The sequence below is a fragment of the Hesperophylax consimilis genome, chromosome 1 (assembly GCF_061612785.1).
Source record: "Hesperophylax consimilis isolate HC1 chromosome 1, BYU_Hcon_1.0, whole genome shotgun sequence".
NCBI classification, from domain to species: Eukaryota; Metazoa; Arthropoda; class Insecta; order Trichoptera; family Limnephilidae; genus Hesperophylax; species Hesperophylax consimilis.
This window is the reverse complement of record NC_142836.1, coordinates 28,230,087-28,256,918: the sequence shown is the minus strand read 5'-3', so window position 1 is coordinate 28,256,918 and position 26,832 is coordinate 28,230,087. Positions and strand designations below refer to the sequence as shown.

The 26,832-nt window shown below is 32.9% G+C and overlaps 2 protein-coding genes across 3 annotated transcripts; one reads left to right on the top strand and one right to left on the bottom strand.

Annotated features, from left to right (window-relative positions):
- Nucleotides 1–1,136: 1,136 nt before the first annotated feature.
- Nucleotides 1,137–17,242, top strand: LOC149426572 (GTP-binding protein Di-Ras2). The gene is made up of 4 exons (XM_089631847.1): nt 1,137–1,610; nt 6,823–6,918; nt 7,192–7,452; nt 7,679–17,242. The coding sequence occupies exons 1-4, from the start codon at nt 1,473–1,475 to the stop codon at nt 7,814–7,816; spliced, it is 633 nt and encodes a 210-aa protein (XP_089487973.1). The 5' UTR covers nt 1,137–1,472; the 3' UTR covers nt 7,817–17,242.
- A 2,989-nt stretch (nt 17,243–20,231) lies between these two features.
- Nucleotides 20,232–26,097, bottom strand: LOC149426571 (uncharacterized). Of its 2 annotated transcripts, none has more exons than XR_016302804.1 (5): nt 25,484–26,097; nt 23,277–23,498; nt 22,804–22,947; nt 21,955–22,177; nt 20,232–20,780 (listed from the first exon to the last, which is right to left on the bottom strand). XR_016302804.1 is itself a non-coding variant. In XM_089637522.1 (5 exons), the coding sequence occupies exons 1-5, from the start codon at nt 25,624–25,626 to the stop codon at nt 20,293–20,295; spliced, it is 1,095 nt and encodes a 364-aa protein (XP_089493648.1). In that variant the 5' UTR covers nt 25,627–26,097; the 3' UTR covers nt 20,232–20,292. The 2 variants fall into 2 exon arrangements, 1 of the variants encoding a protein (XP_089493648.1); XM_089637522.1 differs by having other exon boundaries at nt 25,609–26,097.
- Between the last annotated feature and the right edge of the window lie 735 nt (nt 26,098–26,832).

The following is a 26,832-nucleotide window of genomic DNA, read 5'->3' as shown; positions in this document are numbered from 1 at the left end:
TAACCCAGGGTTTGAACCTTTGTGCCAAATTGATAACTTCATCAACGGGGCAGGTGAAATTTTGCCCGGAACAATAAGTTCAAAAATCGCACCCAAATTTAAATTCTGTCCAGCCACATCAGTAGACGTAGAACGTTCCTTTTCCGCTTACAAAAATATATTAAGCGATCGTAGACACAATTTGTCTACAGAACATTTAGAACAGTACTTAGTCATATACGTTTTTAAAGGTAAATTCTAAATTTTATTGTTAAATACATTTTATAATTGATATTTTCGAAAATATAATTGTTATCCTTGAGAACTAATAGCTTACTAAAATAAAAAAATATGTAAAAATACGACTTCCTGTATTATTTCATGTTGCATATTTTGACCCTTTTTATGGATTTTCGTGCATATTTTAGCTATTTTTATTGCATATTTGCATGCATATTTTGGGCTATTTTTGTTGCATATAATCCGGTCTCTAGTTATAAATATGGACTAAACTATGTTAGAAAGAAAAAACACAACTTTTATATTATAGAAGTTATCCACAGAATAATTAAAATGTACATATCTCTAAGACCGAAGTTTTCGACCTCAATTTGAGAAAAAAATTGTGATTTTTTTATTAATTATTTTGTGTGAAACGAAAACGAAATGAGGTGGCAGTAATGTTTCGAATACATTTGTATTTTTTTGTTATCAGTGATTTTAGTTCAGTATTTAGACAAAAAACGAAAAGAGAGTCATTTTTTAAACTTTTTATGTTTGTTTTCATATATTTTACGTTTCAAAATTTGTATGTTTATTTCCAATGATAAAATTTTAAGCGTATTTTATCATCTTTGAAAAACTTTTTTTTTCCACTTATTTCGATTTTATGATAGCAGAAATTCACACAAATTCTCTGACTTTCTGACAGCATCTTTAAAAAATATAACGGTCAATATGCCAAAGGCCTGAAGGGTTAATGGAGTTATGATGTTGAAATTTCATTATGAAAATAATGCTGCTTTGAGTTTTTCCTTTATGGGCGATATGCATATTAGCAGTCACTAAATAGCCATATTATCTAAAACAAAGTCACTTTATGTGGACCCATTTCCTTTTTTTCTATGGATTCTATGCTATGTCGCATTGAACAGTTTAGCGTATTTTAGTTGTCAAAATTATCTTGGGCGTTTTGGAGTTGTCTCTATTTGAGAATAAGGAAATGATTTACGTTATTTTTAGCTGCAAAAGTACCATTTCTTCTTGTTTAACGTTACATACATAAAATGCGGTTCCTAAAATTGCTCTTAAGCTTACTGTGAAATATTACAAAATTCCTTCCCACCACATCTAATTTACCAAAACAGCCCTTGTTAATCCTCTCCCACGTACATGTAAAGTTCAATTTCTAGCATATGTGCAGTCATTATTTAACAAATGTGATCCGAAATTCTCAATCTTAAAGCTTACCGACGTCAACAGTTGAATTCAAAATGCCAGAACAAAGTAACGATTACAGAGTTGTAGTATTTGGGGCAGGAGGTGTTGGCAAAAGTTCACTCGTTTTACGTTTTGTAAAGGGCACGTTTCGTGAATCGTATATACCCACAATTGAGGACACCTACAGACAAGTAAGATTTTAATTACTGTACTGCACTACCTTTTTTAAATATCCGCTTTGTTGTGTGAATCAAAATAATTAGACTTGGTTTAAGTACCTTGTGTATGTTTCACTTTATTTTAGGTATTTGTATGTTTAACTCCCTGGCATGAATAATATCTGGGTACCGCAGCCCATCAAAGTGGAAATCCTTTTTTAAATTGTGATTACTGTTTTTTTAGACATGACAGGGGGTGAATCTTGCAAGCACCATTATTTTGATTATTGCACAAAATAGATTGATGTAAGTATGTCATTCGCAGTCCTATTGAAAAATCTGATGAATTTTTAAAGACAAATCCATTTCCTCTGTAGAGCTATTTTGAGTGCTCCACTGGATGATTCAAATTGTTGTGAAAATATATATATTTTTTAAATTGTGTTGAATTAAATTTCGGCTTTCAGTTGTCCGAGATAAGGTGGAAATATCTTGATTCCTTACTTCTGACTCATTTTAATTCCATTTCTATTTTTCATTGATTATTTCCAGAATGCAAATAATACATTCTGTTAGTCTAGGCATAGACAATAAATTGTGATACTTGGTGGTGCGTGTTATAATATCCCTTTTTGACCTGAATTCAAACTGACAGTGGAAAAACATATTTTTTGGTGCTTGGTGACAATTGGTAGAATTATTTGAAAAACTTTTGTGTTTTTTTTTTTCTTTTTTTCAACAGTCAGAAGTTATTTTTACTTTAATTTAAAAGCAATTGGAAAACAAAAACTGCCACTTTTTATTTGCTCTTGACCGTGAGGAAAAATTCTGACATCTATGTATTTTCAAACACACAATCTGAAAGGGTTAAATACCTACATTCAGTTTTTTATAGAAATAGTAAAAAAGCAAATTTTTTTCAAAAACTTCTAGAATCATTCGTCGAAGTCTAATTTTCAAAATATATCTCCCAGAATAAATGGGTTCGATGAGTTTAATTTAATTTAAATCAGAGCTTTTTTAAATTATGAAAATGAAATAATCGGAATAAGTAACAATTAAAAACGCCATAAGAGTTTTAAAAGATTGCAATGAGATTAATAAGCACCAATTTCTCACTAAGATTAATGACTTCTTACTAAAACACGGTAAAAATATAATCTATAGACAGAGTTTATCTTTTGGTTCAATTAAAAAAATCTAACGTAAGGAAGTAAAAATCATTCATCTTTCGTTCATATTTATTATTCTTTACTATTTGCCACAACTTTTTACATTTATTCAATATCTATTTTTATAAAAAAAATTCAAATTTGGTCACTTGTAACTCTTTTCGTCACAATATTTAATCAAAAAGAAACCATACTACATAAACCAAAAATTGCCATAGAAATGGGTAATACATCCTTGCACTAATGTCACTGGAGATGCGGAAATCATTATATTTTTGTAATGATTTGTGCGAATGTGAAAACCAAATTTTTTATAATTTAATAAAATATGTAGAATTTTTACACTTAAAACATCACTAATTGGACCAAAACTGACTTTAATTTCAGTTGGGTTGTATTACAAATTAGGCTTTCATTTCAGGCAGTACTTTTATAGTTGGGGTGTGGTGACTACTATGTAAAAACAAATTCATTAAAATATATGTATTATCTTCAAAGACAACTTGAAACTAAAGCGAAATCCATTTTCTTGAACGGGACCCTATTTTTGTCTGCTTGAAGGGTGTTAAGTGTACAATGCTTTTTCTTATGCTAGATTCATTGTTAAAAACGGTGACCGGATAAATCATAACAATGATAATTCATCACATCTTTATAAAGTCATGGAAAGTGATGAAACAAAAACTTTATTAACTGGGTTAAGTAGGTTAGGTTAGGTTAGATTAAAATTATTTTTTTATACTCGTTTCTAATGACTTTATATCACTTTTTAAAAGTGTGTTGAATTGTCACTGTGTTGAGTTATCATGGAACCGTTAAAAACATTGTTTTTGTTTTTTTTTTGCATTGTAAATTTTTTGTAAATTACAATTATGGTGATTTTCTCAACTAGCATACTAGAGACTCATGCCCGTATTATGGATTTATGTAAGAATAACAAAATAATATTGAAACTAATTAACAAACTAATAACAAAATAGTTTTGAAACTCTTTTTCAATGAATTTGTCATAAAACAATATTTTTGCTCTGCATATTTATTGTGTGATTGAACTAAACACCAAAATATAAAAATCAAGATGGTCTTTATCATTTGATTTGGCCCGTATATTGTTTTGGTTTTGGTCGCAGATGTATATAATTAATAAATCTTCAATCTATATAAATAAAAATGTTAATGTTTGTTCAAAATCTTAAATCTCCGGAAGTCCTTCACCAATTGCTTTGAAATTTTGGCACGACATTGCATACATTGCAACATTACATTCCATTATTAAAACACTATTACGCCATCTATTGGACATAAACCCAACATGTGCTATACCCATATTGTATGGATGTCACCTGTACAACTTTTTTTTTTTAAACAGCGCCATCTGTCGGACGTAAAAGCAACACATGCTATTGTTACTCTATCTGTACAGACAGACTGAGCTGCAGTAACGCGTGGCAAGATACAGCTATTCAATTTTAAATATTTTACTATCATTAAAAATTCTTGTTTAACTTTTTTGACGTAACAGCTATAAGCTTATTTTTTTAAACTTCTTTGGAATGTCACTCTGAATGTACCTACAGCTTGACACAGTTAACTTTACATGTGGCCGAAAGAGAAACTAACTATTTTGAAAATCCGTAGATCTTTTGTGTCAGCAAAATCTGCACTAATGATGCCACCTACTGCAAAGTTACGCGTGTCAAGCTATCTATTTTATTATTCTTCTGCTTCTTGTTTTTTGTGAGTACATAGTTTTTGTTTTTTATGTCTTTATATTTTTCTTTAATAAATGTTGTACCTTTTGAATCCTTTTGTTTAATTTATTGCCCTTTTTATATACCTACCTAAAAAAATGCCTTATTTTGGGTTCTACATGTTACCAATTTTCCTGAATATAAGATGAGTTAATCATGTCAAAATAAGATTTTATTCAAATCATTTTGTTCAGTTCAAGAAATAAAATATCACATATTCGTTTTATATTCGGGCTAATACGGTTGATGTTACGAACCTGACGATTTCTCAAAATACAACCAGGTTGAGTATCTCAAGAACACCTCAAGAGCTTCTTTACTGTTACTTGCAGAAATAAATGCTGAAAAGCATATGACAAGTAGTGCTATGAATTTCTCAGTCCTCAAAGATGTTGTACTGCTTAGAAACATGTAGATGATATTATTACCTGTATAATATAATACATATATATTTCTAATTGCACAAAATGAATGTCCGCTCACCTCTTTATTTGCTTTTATTTGCTCTTTATTTGTTTTGCCAATCGCCTGTAAATGCAATAATAAATTGACTTTATTCAGTTACCAACACCAATCCTTCAAAAGAGTCTGTCATTTACAATATTTGAAAGGTTAGATTTTATACTAGGATTTACTACCAAGTCTTGGCACAAATATATTTAGATAAGCAATACATAATAAAATTGGTGACTAAATATTTTATTTTTTATTTATTTTTTTTTAAAAGAAAGACAAACATTCCAGGGTTACGAATAACCTGACAATATTTGAAAATCTCCTACTACCACCACAGTAAGCTGAAAATGTTGCTTGTGTTGTGATGGAGGACTTAGCCAGCCGAGGAATTGAACACACTACGCCTGAGTAGTATTAAAATAATGACCTAAATATTTGAATTATTTTGCCTAATATGTGGCTGCGAATACAAAGTGTGCCAAGTATTCTTGACTGTAATCATCTTATGTAATAAAATAATAGCTTCTCTATTAATAAAATAAGATTTTTTCCAAAGAATGAGACTTTTCCTACCTTAATAGTAGGGATGTAACAATAACTACAGATATCGATAATAATAATAATATTTGGATTATTTGTATAGCGCCGTTTTTGTGCAAAATCACCTCAAGGGAGCAATAAGAGATATAGTGGATTCACCGATACAAATTTTAAAATTACCAAGATCGAAGTTCTCTTTTTTCACATTCATTTTTTTTTAGACTAAAGTTGTAGTTTGATATTTTCCTTCAAATTTTAGAACTTTATTTCACATTAAGGGCACTTGCAGACGGGAGATTTTAGTCGCGGCGACAGCTGGAAATTATTCCAAAATTCAAAAAAAGTCTCCCCAGCTTTTGTGCGTGCCTCCATATACGGTAATAGATTTTTATGCACGCAACTCTTTGCGCCACTAAAGTCTCTCGTCGGCGGGCGTTCTAAATCAAAATGAAATCATTTATCATCGTTTTCCAATTTACTTTCTTTTTAATAAAAAAGTAGGTACTTTGTATGAGCTATTTTGTAATCTATTGAATCATAGTGTAATAGTCCAACTGGTCCTTTCGGTTCCCCGATAATTAAATACAAAAATCGGTATCAGTATTGGATTTGCAAAACAAGTATCATTACATCCCTATTAATAGAATCTGCAAAAGACTCCGATGCGTGAAAAGTTGCCAAAAATGACTTATGCGAAGATGGACTCGCATTGACAATAGTGGTACAAAAGTAAGTGGAAGTTATTGTACAAAGCTAAATGGAAAAAAATCTTGCATTCCGATGAAAACGATAAAGCTTCAACTACAGCTAACATGCTATGCAACTTAATGGCAGTAAGTTTGAGGTAGTATACTCATTATTTATGTATTTATTCATATTTCAAGACAACAACTGTAACAGCTATAAACTGATTTCCCATCAAACTCTATTCAACATCGAAACAACCAGACCAGCAGTACATTCATTTAAATTATAATGCTAGAAGAAACAGCTTTTCCTTTACGCCTGCCTATTGTTTTTTAGCGAGAAAGATACAACAGGTGTATACATTAGAATTATTATTTTAACATTTATTTATTAAAACAGAACTTATTTCAATTTCACTGGAATTTTGAAACGTTTTAAAACATTATTTGATAATGTGGGCCTCTCTGGGTGCTTTACCTAAGCAATGCATCTGTGTGAGTAGTGTTCTGGATCAACTGACGATAACGTCAACTTCTGGTTGCAATTCCTATACCACACAACTGTCTGAATTTTATGTATCGAAAATATCTCTTTCACTGAATGAATGTTTATATTTTCTTACCCTATTAACAATTTCAGGTGATCAGCTGTAATAAAAATATCTGTACCCTCCAAATCACCGACACTACGGGATCACATCAATTTCCAGCCATGCAACGCCTTTCTATCAGTAAAGTAAGTGCACTACTAAAACTTTACACCCTGAAATGTTTATTTCCTTATAAGTTATAAACTATGGTAATGGGCCTAATAAACCTTGTTTGTAACATCTCAGTCATTCTCATAAACGACGCATGTATCAGAAAGAGGGATACAATGAAGCTCTCAAAGGCAGGACCACATAAGAATTACGTTACATTTGTATAGCGCAGTTTTGTGCTATTTCACTTCAAGTGTTAGTATCCTTTTATAATCTCCCTTCTGAATTTAAAAATAATAATTTTCTAGGGACATGCATTCATCCTCGTGTACTCGGTCAGCAGTCGCCAGTCCCTGGAGGAGTTGCGGCCGATCTGGAGCACCATCAAGGAGCTGAAGGGCTCAGAACTGCCCGGCATCCCGGTGATGCTGGCCGCCAACAAGTGTGATGAGGCCGCAGAGGTCCGGGAGGTGAGCGGGACGGAGGGGCAGGCGGAGGCAGCTGCCTGGGGCGTCTCCTTCATGGAAACCTCTGCCAAGACCAACCACAATGTTAAGCAGCTCTTTCAGGTAAGTTTGACTAAGACATTGCGCTAATAATTGCCAGTTCTGGAACAGCAGTAGACCTTCTTATCATATTGACTGACTTAAAAGATTCTGAAGCTGGTGCTAAGCTATATAAGTAGTGTCTAGGATTTTTTATAGTTAGTTTCGGTCAATTTTACCTGTGGTGAATTGTGGCTGGTGAATTTACTGGATACAATACATATATGTAAACGTTTATTTTGTTGTTTAGGAACTACTGAATATGGAAAAGAACCGGAACGTGTCTCTGCAAGTGGACGGCAAAAGTAAAAAGAAAAAGGACAAGGGAGTGAAAGTGGATGGGGGAGAACCGTCCACAGGTGGGAGGGAGAAGTGCTCAATGATGTGAGACATCCATGTCTTCATGTTCTCTCCTCCCACAAGTTGACTCTGAATCCATGGGGTTACATTTGGTACACTTTCTAGGCCTAAAACATTGTGGATTCAAATTAAAACTAAATATTCTCCCACACTTTTCAAGCACTCAATTTTATCAATAAGATAATTACAAACATATTGGATACCTATCCATTAATTTTCTATTTGCCGCCTTTATCTATCGAGAAGATTGTACTATTCGGGTACGAGCAATAAAATGAAGGAAGAAGTAATGTTACTTTGAATATAATATAATATGTTATCAGCCAATTGGTTATTATCGATGTATACAAGAGAAATAATGAAAACGTGCTTTAACTGTAATTAAAATGAAAAAGCATCGAATTAGATGAAATTGTCGGTATGTAAATATATATTATGTATATTTTTATGCAACTATGCCAAGTGAAAGACATTTATTTATATATATTATTATGATAATTATTTAAATGAAAAAATATGTAACTTTTTCAATGGGATATTTTTAAAATTACCATTCCAGACAATATTGGTGTGTCTAAATGAATAGGTACTGTGTTTATAAAGGTTTAAATTGTATGTTTAAAATATTTTGAAAATACTGCAATGTTTATTAACAGTGAAAAGTGATCAGAGATTGAAAAGATAAAATTATAACATTTGTTCCTGGAGACATTCAGAAGGCCAAGCCGTGTATCCTTTGTACTGTTCAAGTAAATTGCCAATATCTGCCAAAGTAAGGTAAATTTAATACATGTACGCCTTTATATTTAGTGTTCAGTCCTGTCATTTCATTTATCCACTGTAATGTATTGTATTTGTGTATTATTTCCAGATACTTTTTTCTCAAAGAAATGAGACTACGTTCACTACGTGTATGAAAAAATATCCATAGTAACATACCTAACTAGTATATGAAGATTCCTAATATGTAGTACCTAGATTCCTAATACATACTTTAATACATAGATGACCATTTCGAAGTCACTCTCACATCACACGTCATAATGATGTCACATTAAATTAGGTTTTCTCTACTTCTCTTAGAAATCTATAGGTAGTTCCATTCCTTACTCTGTAGATGTGCACGGTAACATTAAGTGAAACTAATTTTTATTTGCTTTAAACACAACTCAAGTTTAACCACTTTTATGCTTTTGTCAGACGTCGCTATACGATCAAAGCGTTATTTTGGGCATGACCTCTACAGATTATATGTTGTAGTGTCTTTCTCCCCCCCCCCCCTCATGGGAGAGCACAGAATATCATTTCTTTTTACGGGATCTGTTACCTTGACAGCAGTAAGACTACAGCATCTCCTTAATTCATCTGACCCCCTCTCCTGCCAGTCATGGGAGACGGTAGCATTATTTTCAATTATCGCCCGGCTAACAGATCACGTCGGTGATCGGGTATGTCAACAAAATGACAATTCAACACACCTCCAAAAAGTGATATAAAGTCATGAAAAGTAATGAAACAAAAACTAGGTTAAATAGGTTACATAGGTAACTTTTAAACCTAGTTTTTGTTTCATCACTTTTAATGATTATATACATTTTTAAAGGTGTGTTGAATTTTCATTTTGATGAAATATCATGATCACAGATCACGTCATATCATGTAAGCCACACCCACATTCGTAATATATTATCTGTCTCGTGTGACATGTCTGTATGGAAATCTATTATGATATAGGCCACGCCAATAATATACTTTCAGTGTATAGCTTTGTGTGACACAACCATCAATGTATCAATGTCCGTACTCTAAACTCATACAAAATATAACATTTAAATTTTGAAAAATAACTAACCAATTACTTTACTACCTATCGATATTGGTATTGATGTCTTCAGATAGGATTTTAATTTTTTGTCTTACCTTGATTCTGAATCAGAAATATCTAATGCATATTGCATTATATTTTGTTTTATTTCATTTTCTGTACAATTTATTATTTAGTTTGTACCAACTTTTCATTGTACATAGAACATATTGTAGAGTTTGAGATATATTTTCATAATATAAATATATAAAGGAGTATTTTCTTATAAATTTTGCACTTGCGTTTATAAAAATCTTCATTCTTTGTATTTGCAATTTAATTTTATTACCAGCAGTCGTCAGTGAACATTTTGTCATTGATCAAAATTTTAGTAATGCCTACAAATGTAACGCTCTTTAACCTTTTCAAAGCTAGCCTTTTTTACGTAATCTATCCAAAACCTCCTAGATCACAATGCCGGGACACTGAATCAAATCAGCCTCCTAACTTGTATGGGACTCTTAAAAAAAATATTTTAAATTAACCAAAACATTTTTAAATGTTTTAATAAATCTCATACGGGGATAGGAGGCTGCTTTGAATGAGTATCGCAGCCTTGGGTTCTAGGAGGTTTTGATCTATCCCACCAAGTGGCTCGTTCTGACACAATATGTGCATTTCAGTGAAACTTCAAGGATCATGTATGATGATAGCCTCCGATTAACTACATAATATAATCGACAGCCGCGTAGATAAGGTTAAGTTTTTAACTGTTCAATTACTTCTAAGAAAAGTTAAAAGTATTCATAATGAATAAGCAACACTTGCTTTCTGAAACTAACACTTCGTTAATTCAATTTTTATATTTTTTATACCCACTGAATAGAAAATACACTCTAGAAATGCTTTCCATGTAAATTTGAATGGAAACCGAAATCGCCACTGACTTAGTTCCTTTTGGTTCTAGCCCATTTAGCACGCCCTCTGCCTCTATTACAATTGCCTGATATTGTATATTGTTATGCCATTTGATCCAAACGAAACACAGATCTGTATTTGAAATTTACGCCCGATCGGTCTGACTTTTGAATCACGCAAAAAACGACCGCATCGCATCTCTTGTGTTCTTTTTTATTCTATGATTTTACCCAATCTTTGTTAAGAAATTAGTGATTGCCATAAATGAGATATTCATTTAAATGATGATAGAATGTAATATATATTATATTTTTAATGATAATAAAAGAATTAATCATTTCCAAAGGGGATTTTAAAAAAAACAACGATTTTGATGTACAGTCTGGCATTTAATTGTAGACATTGATTACGCTGCGATCGTTCAAAAAGGTTTTAAATGGCAACACCAAGGTGGCTCATAAAAAAATTAATTTAAGTTTAAAAAAGCACAATGGCCCAAGTGCATATCCTTTAACTAAACAGTGTTCGGAATTTATGGGACTGTCCGAAAGGAGATGATTCTACATCATGTTCTAAGACAATTTTATGTTTGCTTTTAAAAAATCGAGTTTACTCGAATGTGAAGAAATTTGAATGTAAAGACAAAAGTGAGTAGCTTGGTGTTGTAATGGTAATGAAAAAAAAATCACCAATTGAATAAATTTCTAAAATATTATGCCAAGCTGTAGTTTTCCTTTTTGCGCATTCAAAATTAGCAACGAAAATTTTATGACGAAAGGTTAAAATATTTTTTTTCTAGAAATGAATATTCAGTTATGTCACTGTTACTCTCTGTTGTGGTAAGTAAAAACACAGTGTTTTCCTCAGAGTTTCAAGGAACGTACTGTGTGTTTACTTACCATGTCAGTAGTCATCTGGGGGTGAGTCTGTTTCTTTTGTGTTAACCCAACGCTGCATTTTATGTGGGTGAAGTCCATGAAAACAATTGTTTAAAGTGACAGCTGTTTGTTTAGTTATGCTCCTGCAAAAATTGATTAAAAAATAAGTTTATAAACTCTCCATAAAAGTTGTGATTTGTGCTGGGACAGATTTCTTCCCATTTTTGACACTTTGAGAATCAACGAGTATGAATGCTTAGTTTTAGTTTATTTTCCTTAGTTTTCTTTTTAAAAACTTTTATACGTTGACTTTTGAGAAGATTTTCATGTATATTATAAATATAATCACCTCTGGTAATATTTAATTAACTAATCGACAAAATCAGAGTTGATTCATTTAACTACACAGTGAATCAACAATATATGAGTGCCAACATAAAACCAAGACAATAATAATTTTTATTTGCATACTAATTTATACTTTATAAATCCAATGTACGAGCCAACTAAGTTCATGGAAACAAAGTCTAACAAAAATCTCTAAGACAACCTCATATTCAATTTTACCAGCTCCAATTTCGAGGAAATGAAACTATGTACTTATGTTTTACCAAATTGAATCTGTACTACAAGAAATAAAAACTTTCAATAATTTCATAAACGATAAATACGACGTCATCATTCATGAACTGTCGCAAATCATGGATAATCACCAATAATTTCGTGGACAACAAAAATCAATGCGGAAGGAGTGCAATACATTTACCTAAATGCGGCACACAAAAATGTTTTGCCATATTCCTCAATTTTTCTAAAGCCTTCGACACCATAAATCGCACATCTTTTTTCCAAACTAGAAAGCACACTGATAACTGATAATGAACTTACATTTTTTAAAGTTACATGGAAAACAGAAAGCAAACAGTAAAACTTAACCACATAACCGGCAAGTTTATATATGTTAATTTTAGGGTGCCTCAAGGAAGTATTCTGGGTCCAATTTGTTCTAAATTTACATAACCCTTTACAACCGGCTTCACACGAGAGTGAGTTTGTGTTTGAAGACAGAAAATAAATTTGTTTTTGTGAACGGAACCGGTGTCGATTGAACGTGCGGGAGCTGCTTATTTAGGGTACTTTCAAGCGCACATGTTTCGACCAGTAAGTCGCCCAGACCTATGAGAACATAACTAAGAGCTTTAACAATGTGGCACATCACAATTTTAAAATTTTTTGCCGGTTGCAAAGGGTTAAATGACCAATGCCACATAGAATGTGGAGGTGAAATCATGAGTTTGCGTATGATACTGTTCTTCTTATTAATGGGAATAATTGGGCAGAAACATTTAAGAAAACAGAAAACCCACTAAACAGAATCAAAAAATGGCTGGACTACCACTTACTTACACGCCGCTAATAAAATCAAATTCATCACTTTCAAAGCCACCAGACAAAACCTTCAACAATCTTAACATTATTTAATTAAACAACTCTATTCCAAAACAATACTCCTTAACATTCTTAACAAAACACAAGAAATAACGACAAATGTGCATATTAGAAACACTACATCTCAGGGTCAAAAACATATCCGAAAAACAACTATGAATACAACATTTGGACATAAAAGCTTCTTGTACTACGGTACTAAACTCTACAACAAAATCCCACTCTCATTAAAAAATCACAATACCAACATTTAAAACTCAAATTTAAAGCTGAAATACATAGATCAGAAATAGAAAACGTAAACTAGCTAATTGACCATCATGCCGTTTCCCTTCGCAGGAAGAGAGGACGGACCGCCAAACAACTCGGTCTCGGCACACACTCCTTGCGTAATTCACATTCATACATTGTCTCATACATACTCTTCTACTATTCTGACTCTTAACACATTGTAGTCGGGCGCTTCAAACAATAGACTCTAGCCTATAGCGGGTGTTTTTCGCGATTAGCGCAAAAATATATCGCTTTCTTAAAATTGACATAATTTCTAAACCAAATAATATTTTCGGTTGAAATTTTCAAAGAAATCATATATGACATTTGATCATCAAAAATAAATTATAATTGCTTTGATTACATCATAATTTCATCACATTTCAAAACTGAATATAAAAACCTGATATTAATTCAGTAAATAGCATTCAATATTCAATATTTGAAAATTCCATGTAAAAGATATTATGTTTATTCATATCATATTGTAGTTATATAATAAATAATAATATATATTTGCCATGCCCGCAATTTTAAAATCGCTGGATGTGTGAAATCTGATAGCGTAAATATTGAACAGTGTCGCCTAAGGCCGAAGGCGAACACTCAATAACTCATAAGTTTAATTGCTTCTTGTCAAAAAAGAGTCTTTTGCGGTAGCCTCGCCTAATTGAAGAGCCCATTCCACTTATGAATCATAGTATTTATTCTTTCAAGGAATCAGTACACTTCATATGTTAATAATCCATCACACACTATAAGTGCACACTATAAGTACACTTCATCGTCACTATCATTGGCTTGTTTTGTAGGGATAAAGTCCTATACAATGCTAACATATTCAAATAATTAAATACCAAACAGTAAACAAAACAGTGCGAGCGGTATGAAAAATAGTCCAATACGTGAAATGACTCAAACTAAACTGGAGATTGAGATCGCATAAAAACTCTAGATTTCTGGCGACGCCTTTACAAGCGGCACACTAGCCAATCCGGACAAGGCATCTCAAATAACGTGGACAGACTGTCGCCTAGCACCCAGGTAGCAAATCACCCTTCAAGGCGTTTTATTTCACGCTGATAACAAACCCGTATAGTGCCGTTTCCCGCCAAAAACCGACAGTCGACAAAAACGGCATTTGCCGTGTCCCGCAGTTGACCGACAGTCCGCGAAAAACAGCAAATGCCGTGTCCCGACGACAATGTGTTAAAATGGCCTGACTCAAGTTTATGAATGTCTTCCTCGGGGGTCCCCGACATTCACATTTGCGTCATATATTCTCCTTCCACTCCTTTATTCACTCATTTGCTCTACATGCACCAACCATCTAAGCATCCCTTTCTTATTCTTACTCATTACACTTACATCAGCCTTGCATTATTTGCAGATCTCCACATTTCTCACACGATAATGCGAGGTTTTACCACAAATACGCCCAGGGATCTCATTTCTACAGCATCAGGCTGATTGTAGATCTTCTATATAGTTAAAAAAAACTGCAATAGAAAACGTGCTGATGCTGAATTGAGACTGAAACAGTAACCACACAACTGCACTAAAAAACACTACATACATATAATATATTTTGCAATTCCTTCAGTCTCTTCATATGATGATATGATAATATTATTATTATCATCCACATAATAAAATTTTAATACCTAAATGAAATCCTCAAACAAACAAACAAAAAGAACGATACTAAAACATTTAGGTATTATTATTAATTTGTTTTCAAATTCAAATTGCGTTTGCATGAACTTGACCCACGTTAAACGCAGCAGTAGGCTAACACAAAAGATACAGATGCACCCCCCTGGTCTTATGCTAGTTACACTATCAACGATTAATATAATGAATTACCTATGTGTATTGTACCAGGCCATGATGGCCTGATGGGCGCCTCCTGCCTTATGTAACAGTTGTACTGTTGAATGTGTTGTCTTTTTAATAGGTGTAAATGAATGTTATTTATTTAATCTGTTGGGTATAATAAGATTTAGTTATGTCTGATTTAACTACTTCCCTGAGATCTGCAGAACAAGAGCATATTATATCATGTATCATCTCATTCAATTTCTGTAGATTATGCAGTATTGTGGGTTGTTAAACTTGGTTATTTGTACAAAGAAATTATATAATAAATATTCAAGTTAACGGAACATATCTATTGCATATTATGATCATGGCGAACAACAAAGCATCCACAGTGCATACGTATACAATATTTTGAAATTATTATGGTCATTATAATGTGATTTAATTGTATGCTTATTTTAACCTTTTGATCAATACATAGAATGATCCAAGGCTCTTTATGTTATGTTTAAATGAAAATGACAATAACTGTAATTAATTACATATGTATCTACAGTTAATTGGTATAATTATTTATGAACAACTTAAAAAATATTATTTAGCCAGTAAAGGACATTGTTTGTATATTATGATAGAAATATATGAAGTATCATTTAGTCCAAATATTAATACATAATATCATTTTAAGTCAACATTTTATACACTCCATAGTAATAAAGTACTTATACTCAGATGTGAGCATAATCAGCCCGAGGGGTGAGTTGTGTAATTTGCGACAACGAAATATTGTAGGTTTATCTAAATAATATAGTTGTATAAAAATATTTTGTCATTTAGATCTTTGTCCTTAATCATGTATTGTAAGTATGAATTATAACGAATTTATTGACTTAACGAAAAGAGAATATTTTCCGAATCACGGAAGTTGGAATTTGCTGCAATATCAGAAATGATTAATAAGTGTAAAGAATTAAGAATACAAAATTTAGCAGAGTTGCGCCAATACTTTGTGATTCGTAGCAACATACATACATAATTCAATATCCTAGTGTACAAATATTTTGCAATTGGATTGTTACATTGCATTCATACACATTTAATAATTAGAAGAAGCTAGGAATTAGATGATATTATGCACTTCTTAAATATCACTCACCATACATATCCAACTAGAGTATTTATTTACACTTGTGTAATTTTAAGTAAGACACTTGGAGATTTCAACAAGTGAAGGTAGGTTGGGAGCCAGCATTATGGTAGTGTAATGTTGCCAGATGCTGTAATTAAGGAATCCAACTGGACGCAATATAAAATAGATGTATAATACTATGTATGTATATTGGCAATACACAATTATCACGTTTCTGATTACTCACTATCCTAAATCAAGGGTTGCTCGGATAATATTTTGTATTCAATTTTTTTTTTTAATTTTTGGAAAAAGAGGATCGGGTTATTATTTCATCACTGCTAGCATTTGTAATCACTCAGGGAGAGTAGCTTCACACTGACCTATCTCTGCCTGTTTGGCATATAAGATAGGCTTCCGTGATCCTGAGCCCTGCACTGCCTACAGCCCGGTTCATGTTAAAGTCTATTCAAATGGACTATTACCGGGGCAAAGAACCATTTAAAACAATATGATATTTACTTAGGACTATGAAAAACATTTGCAATCCAAGGATTAAAATTCACCAAAATTGAATATGCCCTAGCAAAACTGTGTATGTTTTAATGTAATTCATTTTACCATTAAATTCTAAAATAATGTAAATAGTTTGTTTATAAACTTCTTTGTAAACCCTATTGTATTTGCAGAAGACTCGATTAAGCATTGGTTATTAGGTTCAAAAACTTATTGCAAATATGACAGAATCAATATTTAACTTAAGAATCCCTTGAGTGACCCTTGTACTTATTTAACTTTTTGATGAAAGATTTGAGTGGTAGATTTTCATACAATTGGATTTAATTATAAATATATTTAGAAGATTTTCACATTTTATTTTCAGCATTGTAAATATATATTTTTGTTTTAGTTATGCAAAGGCGACAAATGTTTGTTGACCAATAGCAGCCTAGAGATTAGATGATGTAGGATTTTCGCTTGCATTCAATATTAAAACGAACAAAACCTATACATATACATATATTTAGAACAATTCGACTAATTTTTTCAATTGTTATATTTTTTAAATTGATCTTACTTATCGCAAAACAAATATCACATTAAAATATAAAATAAATTGGTTGTTATCATTTAATGAATTCCCATTATAACAAAATATATATGTACCTTTTAAGGTACCTTATGCACCTACTTATGATAATAATTGGATATCAGATTATAATACACAAAAATTCATTTTCGTATTTCAGCTGAGGAGACTATGGGGCATTTTCGCAAGTTAATATATTACGTTTTTGTCATGTCCCACGATTTTGATTGGTTTTTCGTAGTTAAGTACAGAATATAGGAAAGTTATATATATTTTGATGGGCAAATTTATTTGTCAAATACAACTGTCAAACCTGCATTTGTACAATACACAATCCGCCTATGTTGAAAGAGGTTAACTTTTATGTCCCTAACAATTATACTCGAGGGAGATCCCATGCACTCTTATATGCTCCGAAAGCGAGGACTTCTGCCTATCAGAACGCGCCAATAAACAGAGCGACTCAACTGCTTAACGATTCTGCATTAGCCATCGACATTTTCAATGTCACCTACAGACAATTCAGTAACTATCTTTTAACACATGTCACAAAATAGTAAAACTGCCTCTGTAAACTTTTTAATTTGTAATCTTCTCCATGATATATTGGTGTATAACCGTTTTATGGAGAACATGAAAAAATAAATAAATTTAAAAGGTTTATTAAACAATTAATTACACAAAGTCTGGTTTCATCATTAATTTTAGGTGTGTAAGATTAAATGTGTGGTGTCTTAGCTTACATTATATATTTTTGGAAAAATGCACAGTTTTTACATAAATTTGTTCCGTTACTTCCATTCCGAAACTACATTTATTTATTTATTAACACCCTTATTAGGGGCTTTTATATAGGAATAGTTGTAAGGGACTTCCCGTCCCACTTATAGGCTGTAACATAGGGTGCAGGTCAGTCTTCGGGTAGCCTCTACGTCCTTACTTATAGTGGGCCTGGTCCTGGGATGCAAGTTCGGTGCAACGGTCGGATATCCAAGGGCTGGAAAAGTTTGGGTCCAAGGAAGCGCAGAATCAAACAAGGTTCAGGGTAGAAGAAGGCATAAAGCAGTCGGGCAGGGAATGGAATCGTGAAGAGAGTGGAATCCGAGACTGAGAATACAGACTTAGAGGTTTACAGTGCACATGTAGTGGCGGGACTTCGTGGTGTGCAAATATTTTATGTGTTGCATCATCAGCCACGATCGCGTAAGTCCATGATACAATATGCTCCTCTTCACGACCCCTCGTCTGACCCAAACTACTTCGCTCCAGCATCTTTATTAATTTGAGAAACAAAAATATCCGTGGGTCCCCGGCCTAACAACTTTCAGGGGAATCTTAAATATATTAAAACTAATCTTATATTATTTCTTAATTACTTATTATGCTAAAGAGAGTCTGGCCTTTCTATCTGTATTATTTATATTGTACTACCTTCAGCAGAACTCACGTAAACTATCCTAAACATAACAAATACAATAATATTCTTCGGTTTCATTGTCATAGGTTTCACTTTTGAGTAGTGCTGCTATCAGTCTGCCAGGCGGGCTGGCACCTACTCGTGGCGAGGGGCAGGGCGCGGGCAGGGAAGGCACAGGTGTTGATGTCCAACATAAATTTAAACCGTCCCCTCTCTCCTCACCGTCATTTCATAATGCGAGCTGGAGGGAGCGGTACTGCACTAAGCAGCATATGAGCACAGGGAAAATGGAAAAACGAAGATGACAGTAGCCATAACATCCTCGTCTTTGATTACCCCGACAACCCGTCCGGTTTAATCTTTTCCATAAAAGTTTAATAGTTAATAATTCCTAAACCTCTCGATACAGGCTTAGTCCTAGTGAGGTTGATTTTTATGTGAAATAAAAGTGTTTTATTTATAGTGAGATGCAATAAATAAATAAATAATTCTACTACCAAATTCAGTAAAATACTGGCAGAATCACCAACTCTGGACGCTAGAGGCGCTAGTGTAGCATGTTGACATCAACTTGTAGTAATCCGGTATTGGTGGAAACTTAAGTGGAACGTAAAAGTAACAGAATGGAATGCATAAAAACTAGAGATGTTCCGACTAGTCGGCGACTAGTCGGTAAAGCCGACTATCCGGCCACTATTGTAGTCGTCGATTAGTCGGCGACTAATCGGCAAAGAGCGCCGACTATCCGGCTTCTTACGTTGTATGTATTTCTCAATAATGTGAATGTGGGGAACTACATGAAATAAAAACCTTGATTATATATTATTTTTTTTATTTTATAATCAGTCTTATACATTAAAAAATGTAAAGCAATCTTTCCTTTGGTAATCAGCTTTTAAAATTACTTGCACAAGCAAAAGAAAAAAGAAAATAAAGAAAACATAATTATGAAATTTATTGAACAAAATTAGTACCTATCCTAATTAACATAAAAAACAACATAATATCTTCTTATCTTCAATGAACATTTATAAGTATTTCTTATTATTAAAATAAAAAGTAAATTTTTTAAATTAACAAACTCAGTTATATGTATTAAAGCAAGATTGTATGTACAAGATGCACAGTAATATATGTATATTATATATTTTATATATATATCAAAAAATTCTAAACATGAACTGTTTGATAAAAACAAAAAAAAATGAAAAAAACATATTTCTTATAACCATACCTACATAATTTAATCAAATCAAAGTCACAATTGTGACAACCAAAAATATCATAATCTCCTTATATTTTTTATAACTTACTTATATTTTTTAATTAAGGGTAAATTATGATGTAAGAAGACTAAAGCTTCTGCTTCAAACCGTAATCGGCTTAGCCGACTAGTCGGTCTTATTACAACCGACTAATCGGCTAGTCGGCTAGTCGGCGAAAGTCATAATCGGCACATCTCTAATAAAAACATCTACAAACTATGGCAAAAATGCCCTAACGACTCCTATGACCGTTATATTGCCAATTAAATGCTACATTTACAATTTGTTTATTTACACAATTTGTGCCAAAATATTTCTTTAAATATTTTCTTACAATCAAACTGAAGACCAGGTGACTAATTATGTATCAAGGATAAAAGAGAGGAATTAAAACAAAAAATTGTAAAATTGAATGTTTATTAGATACAAAAAAAAATCTAAAATTATATAAAATACAGGACTATTCAAGGTGGTCTCCTCCCCCATATATTTTGTTACCATTTGCAACACTGGATACCTTCGGGGGTAACTTACCAGAACGTATGAAGTTAGATTTTGTGCTTTTCGCAGCAATATTACGTGACTTGTGTTTCTTAGGATTATATCGGATTTGAAGTTGCCCGCTATCATGATTAGTTGGCAGCTCTAAATTACTTGTTCTCCCTAAATTATTTCCTAAAGCATTAATTAAAATGTTAAGATTACCACCACTCAATGAATCTCCGGTGGGCTGTCGCTCTCTAGAACCATCTATGGTGTTATTGTTTGAATTATTTGAATCATTTGCTTTTTGTTTCATGTGAAAATTTACGAACAAAAATTTTAAAGAAATTGGCCTATTCAAAACAACATTACAAAATAAAGCAACAGCTGTGAATGTAATAATAACTAATGAAATGATGGACAACACAATGTAAACAAATCCCTGAGATCCAATAGGAGCCTTTTCTGAAAATAAAATACAAAGTAAATTATTATTTTTTTTTTTTTTACACACCTTAAAATATAAGGCAAAAAAATCCCGACAAACTACTTTTTAGCAGTTTGTCTATCGAGTTCTTTACATTATAAATCTTATTATAGTGAGTTTACAGTTACATTTTTACAATTACATATATACAACAAAAAATTTAAAATTTACAGAATATAGGAAAATAAAATTATGAAAACATAAATAACAATTTTAAAAGTCTTTAGAATAATATATCATTGTAAGCTAATACAAATTAATTCTTTCATTAAGCCAAGTCTTCAGCAAGTTCACCAATAGTTAGTTTTGGGCACAATTTTTAATTTCAGCAGGTAACATATTAAAACAACTAGGAATCCTATAGTTTAACGTTTTTTGTCCATATTTATTTGTATGCTTAGGTACAATAAGTCCTTCATTAAAGTTAAAACTAGTATTATGATTGTGTTCTAGCCTGTTTATATATAAAGGGTTATTTATGTGCTGAAATATAATTTTGTACCACAGAATTGCTCTCACTGAAAGAATTTTGAGACTCTGATAGAAGTATGGAATATTATGCCTTTCTTTGTATAATTTTTTTTCAGCTAATAATTCAACCAATGAATTTTGCACGGATTGATATACATTAAAACAACTTTGTTTATTCTAAAAAATAAATTATTTTAATTTGCTATTTCTTGAAATTGGCTTTCATACCACGAAGCTTAACCTTTGGAATGCCGAGCTCCTGCGACCTAATACCTCCGTGGTGTGCCGAAGGTAAAAATCCAACGAACCAAATGTATTAATGTCAGAATATCATATGGACACGCCGGTGTTCAATGGATACTTTTTGTGCTAGAGAAATTATAGTGCATAAGTTCAATGATAGGTAGGTATTATAATATAATAATTATAGGATAATTTATATTGCGCCATTTTTGTGAAAAATCATTCAGTCAAAAAAAAAATATTTTTTTAGGTATAAGGCTGTAAACATTTTATGTTTAGTAATATGGTAAACGGTTACTAAAATTCAGCGCCTTAGGTGATTTTATACAAAAACGGCGCTGTACAAATTATCCAATGTGAATTTCTTTGTGAAATCAATCTCTAGTAAATGAACATTGAATCAACAAAAACAAGGAAACAAAAAAGTGCTATACATACCACTCATATGTACCAGCAATTCATTAATCTGTAGGTAGACCAATTGTATGTTGTTCATTACCATTCTGGTAAAAAGGTTTCCCAATATTTTCATTGGATGTAAAAGATACCAGTAATGTGACACGCGCTTCACAATCTCTGTACTACTACAATCCGAGAAGAAATATATCCAAGAACATTGTTGTTGCTTAGCAAACTCTTGGTAATCTTTAAGGTCAGCTTCCTGAAATATTAGTGAATCTATAGCCGAGAGTATTGCAATCTTGGATGCAGTGTTACACCTCCCCAAATCTTAGTCAATCTATAGCCGAGAGTGTTGCAATCTTGGATGCAGTGTTACACCTCCCCAAATCTTAGTCAATCTATAGCCGAGAGTGTTGCAATCTTGGTTGCAGTGTTACACCTCTCCAAATATTAGTGAATCCATAGCCGAGAGTGTTCCACTCTTGGTTGCAGTGTTACACCTCCCCAAATATTAGTGAATCTATAGCCGAGAGTATTGCAATCTTGGATGCAGTGTTACACCTCCCCAAATCTTAGTCAATCTATAGCCGAGAGTGTTGCAATCTTGGATGCAGTGTTACACCTCCCCAAATCTTAGTCAATCTATAGCCGAGAGTGTTGCAATCTTGGTTGCAGTGTTACACCTCTCCAAATATTAGTGAATCCATAGCCGAGAGTGTTCTACTCTTGGTTGCAGTGTTACACCTCCCCAAATATTAGTGAATCTATAGCCGAGATTATTATAATATTGTATACAATATTAACTGTGTAATATGGTATGGGTAAAAAAAATTGATAGTATTTTGAGACTGAAAAGATGTATTGCATTAATTAAAATTTTCTTACCTGTATTGACAACATTAATTCATAAGCACAACAAATGAAAAAAAAGATTGTCGTGATTAAATATCCAACAGAAATTCGGCTCCAATTAGCTTTATAAATGGCGTAAATGCATCCAAATATCCCAAGACATATTGTAATGTGAATCTGCAAACAAAATATTAGTTCATATTTAATCTTTATCAACAGATTGTAAACATAATTTTACCAAGTTTTTATGCAAAATTTCAATTATTTTACCACCGCCACTATAAATTTATTACTAAATAGTTACATAAAATAGTTAGAGAAATTACTAGTCTATGTATTTGAAATTGACTTAGAAGATTTCAGGATCATTTCCCACAAATTCCGTTTAAAAATATTATTCACACAATGTTTGTATGTGCGTCCATACACTGTCAGTCAGTCTAGGAGTTGATATTTTGATTGTTTTTATGGACTTAACGAAAATGCTGTAATAAACATTCACTTACCAAATAACGTTCCCACCATCTCAGAATAACAACAGTCCACGATTCTGCTAATTGCCTGACAAGAGATAACTCGTTTAAGTGATCTGAAAAGAGTCCATTGACCGTCCTATAATCGTCTGGGGTATACGGTTCTGTTTTGGATAGTATTTCTGTCAGCAATTCAAATTTAGGCTGAGGAAACTCGAAATGAAGAGAACCTTCTACCATTCCTCTCTCCCCTTCCTAAAAAAATATTTATTAAATTAATTTTCATTGTTTTGGGTGCATGTTGTGCAGTTTAGAATTGTAGTTTAATAAATCTTTTTTTTTTTTATTAAAATTATATTATGTTCCTATAAATTTCTGCAACTTAATTGATGGTTTCTTTATGCTTTCAGAGAAATTTTTTTTTTTTTTTTTTCATGTTCTTAACGTCATGAACGAACTAACTTTTAAAAACGCTAGATTGATACGGAATGTAACGAAATTGGTAGTGAAATATTAAAAATAAGAATCAAGTGTACCTTACAAAATAAAACTCTTTAAAACTAAATTTCTAGAACTTGTTATATAGCTAATGCTAAAGAAATACAAAGAACTAAAATAAGTTAGCCATCCTCAGGGGCCTCAGGATAATATCAATATGAAGCTAGCTGCGGCTATAGGGTGACAATATTTGTCAGCTTCGTCATGAACGGGCAATAGAAAGAAAAACATGTCTTTGAAATATTGTTCTAGAGATATCTGCCTAGGATTCAGATGGACCAGGTTAGGACTGCATTATCAACACCAATGTCCTGGGAGAAACAGAGGAGTCTTCTCAACACAATGATCATAATAAATATGCAGTCATAAGAGACGACAACATGGAAGAAACACATAGATATACTTCAGATATGATTTGATATTTTCATGGCCAAAAGTTTATTTTTGGGTTATTATGCCATGTTGCACTTCCTCCTTCTTTAGCCAAAATTTCAGACAGCATTACAGTGTCCATCATCAGGCCAAATGTGATGGCATGTGCCCTGTAACGCTGTCGTTACAGTGTCCATCATCAGGCCAAATGTGATGGCATGTGCCCTGTAACGCTGTCGTTACAGTGTTCATCATCAGGTCAAGTGTGATGGCATGTGCCCTGTAACGCTGTCGTTACAGTGTCCATCATCAGGCCAAATGTGATGGCATGTGCCCTGTAACGATATCCGATACGTTGGCTAAAGAAATAGGAACGCAAAACAGCGTAATAATCCAAAATTTAATGACAATCATATAGATGCTGGAAAGAATAATTACTGCTAAATGGTACTTTAGCAATCTTTCCTTTCCAGCATCGATATAGATATTATTCAAATTTATAGATCTCTTTAAGGTTAAATGCGACGTTCGTTATAATCTATGTGTCCATAGATGGCGATTAAAATATGCTTTTTGCAAGTTATGCTTTACAACATTAAGACAATTTTTTTGTTTGCGCCTGTACATACTAGACATAAGAGGAAGTAGTGCTTCCTTTCAAAAGAACTCGAGTTCTAGGAGTAGGACCGGGTTCCGTGTTCATGGGTACGAACTGTATGACGCACGGTTCCGTCCCCGAACTCAGTGCCAGGACTCACACCAGTGCGAGTCCGGACCTGCACACGGACTCGGTTCACGTTATCAGTGAGTGGTGAGTCACCACTCACTGAGAACTCTCACGAGTGAGGCGAATGCGAGGGGACGCCGGTGCCGGGAAGCCATGTTGCCGAGCACTGGGTATTTCTCTGGGAATAGTTGATTTGAAAAAGGAGAAGGAGCAGGATCCACTTTCCGCAAAGGACTTGTGTTCAAGAACTCATTCCGGGCTTAACTTACACACCGCTAGTACATACGCATTATGAATATGAATAAATAGTTTTGTCCGTATAAAAACTCGATTCCTTCAAGAAAGGCATAAAAATAAAATATTGTATCGGTGATTCAATCCAATATTGTATTTGTATGCCTCTCTAGAAAAAATTGAGTTTTTATATGCACAAAACTATTTATTCATATTCATATTGCGTATGTATGGAGGCAAACAAAAAAAAATATTTTATTGTTGTAAAACATAACTAGCAAGAAGCGTATTTTAATGAAAATTATTTAATTAACGCCATCTATGACCACATAGATTATAACTAACGTCGCATTTACCCTTAACAGCATTTGAAGGGTTGTAGAAGTAAGTACACATTTAGAGATTGTACCTTAAATTGTGCTCTGGATACAATTACACCCAAAAGCTTCTTGTAAAAATTGTCTCCTAAACCGGCTTCCCGCCGAGGGATGTCAGGCTTTTCGTGTGTGGTGGAAAAAGGCTTGTGATTATTACCGGTTTGATCTGCATCATTCAAAATATCGTTTTTTGAAAAACTTCTTTCCCATGGATCAATTGCAGTTGCTAATGATACAATGTAAAGAAGTGAAATAGTTCGCAACATTTTTGACGTTTCCTCGTTCACAAAAGTAGTAATAAAATATAATCGTCTTATTTTTGTATAAAAATAGATTCTTTCAAATTATCTTATCGGCGGTTTTAGGGCCAGCCATTTAATTTCATGGAATTTTTATTTAACGTATATGAATTCTACATAAGTTCCATATCGTACAACATCTGTCTTGTCGCCTGACATTGATCTGAGACCAGGCACATGTACATGAACATCAAAATATACGTCTTATGAATATCTCGTCAAATGAACAACACCATTATCAATACCGAGAACTGACGAAAGACAAAGTCATAAATAAGCCACTCAGAACAAAATAAAGTGCATAAAGCCGAGTGAAGTGACTGACAACTGACACTGACAGCTCCATAGATTTTGTTTGTACATATTGTATTTTTCTTTGGTTTTATTATTCAGAGATGAAATACCCTAAAAAGGTAGAAGATTTTTTTTGCGTCCTAGTCCAAGGTTTGTAGAAAATGTATTTAACAAGGTTGGCTCATACTAGAGGTGGGTCCCATGAGTACTTTTCGTTACTGGGTACAATGAGTACAGGTACAGAAAAATACCGGTGATAAAATACTCAAAAGTATGTAATACCGAAATGAGGATTGATTCAGAATACGTAATTCTAATCATAAATTCTGCCTACATATTCCCCACAAATATTCTATTCCTCCTTTTATTATTCGAAATCCATGGGGAGGGGGGGTTGTTAGAGAATTTCTGTAAAACATAATTCCCCACAAAAAAATTCAAAAAGGAGTGCTCCCCACAAAATATTTGAAATCCGTGGGGGGGGGGTTGTTACAGAACTTCGCTGAGAAAAAATTCCGCACACCCAAAAACATCATATGCGATTCCCCACAATAAGGCTATAGCTACGGAATTCCATTTGCAAAAGTTCCTCACATTTTTCCGGTGGCAAAATATCATGTCATCAAATACCCATCAAAAATACCTACTGCAAATACCCATCAAAAATACCTACTTAAATTCAAACTAAAAATACCCATCAAAAATACCTGGTAAAAGTACCTATTAAAAATATTTAGTCCCGGTATAAAATACTCATGAGTATTTTGGAACGGTATTTTGGAGATCTG

Excerpts from the sequence above, each read along its gene's own strand:
- LOC149426572 (XM_089631847.1), top strand. The coding sequence starts at position 1,473 with ATGCCAGAACAAAGTAACGATTACAGAGTTGTAGTATTTGGGGCAGGA. Across the intron at positions 6,919-7,191 it reads AACGCCTTTCTATCAGTAAA|GGACATGCATTCATCCTCGT; the intron begins GTAAGTGCACTA and ends ATAATTTTCTAG. Across the intron at positions 7,453-7,678 it reads ATGTTAAGCAGCTCTTTCAG|GAACTACTGAATATGGAAAA; the intron begins GTAAGTTTGACT and ends TTTGTTGTTTAG.
- LOC149426571 (XM_089637522.1), bottom strand. Across the intron at positions 22,948-23,276 it reads GATGGTGGGAACGTTATTTG|ATTCACATTACAATATGTCT; the intron begins GTAAGTGAATGT and ends TTTTGTTTGCAG. Across the intron at positions 22,178-22,803 it reads AATTAATGTTGTCAATACAG|GAAGCTGACCTTAAAGATTA; the intron begins GTAAGAAAATTT and ends CTAATATTTCAG.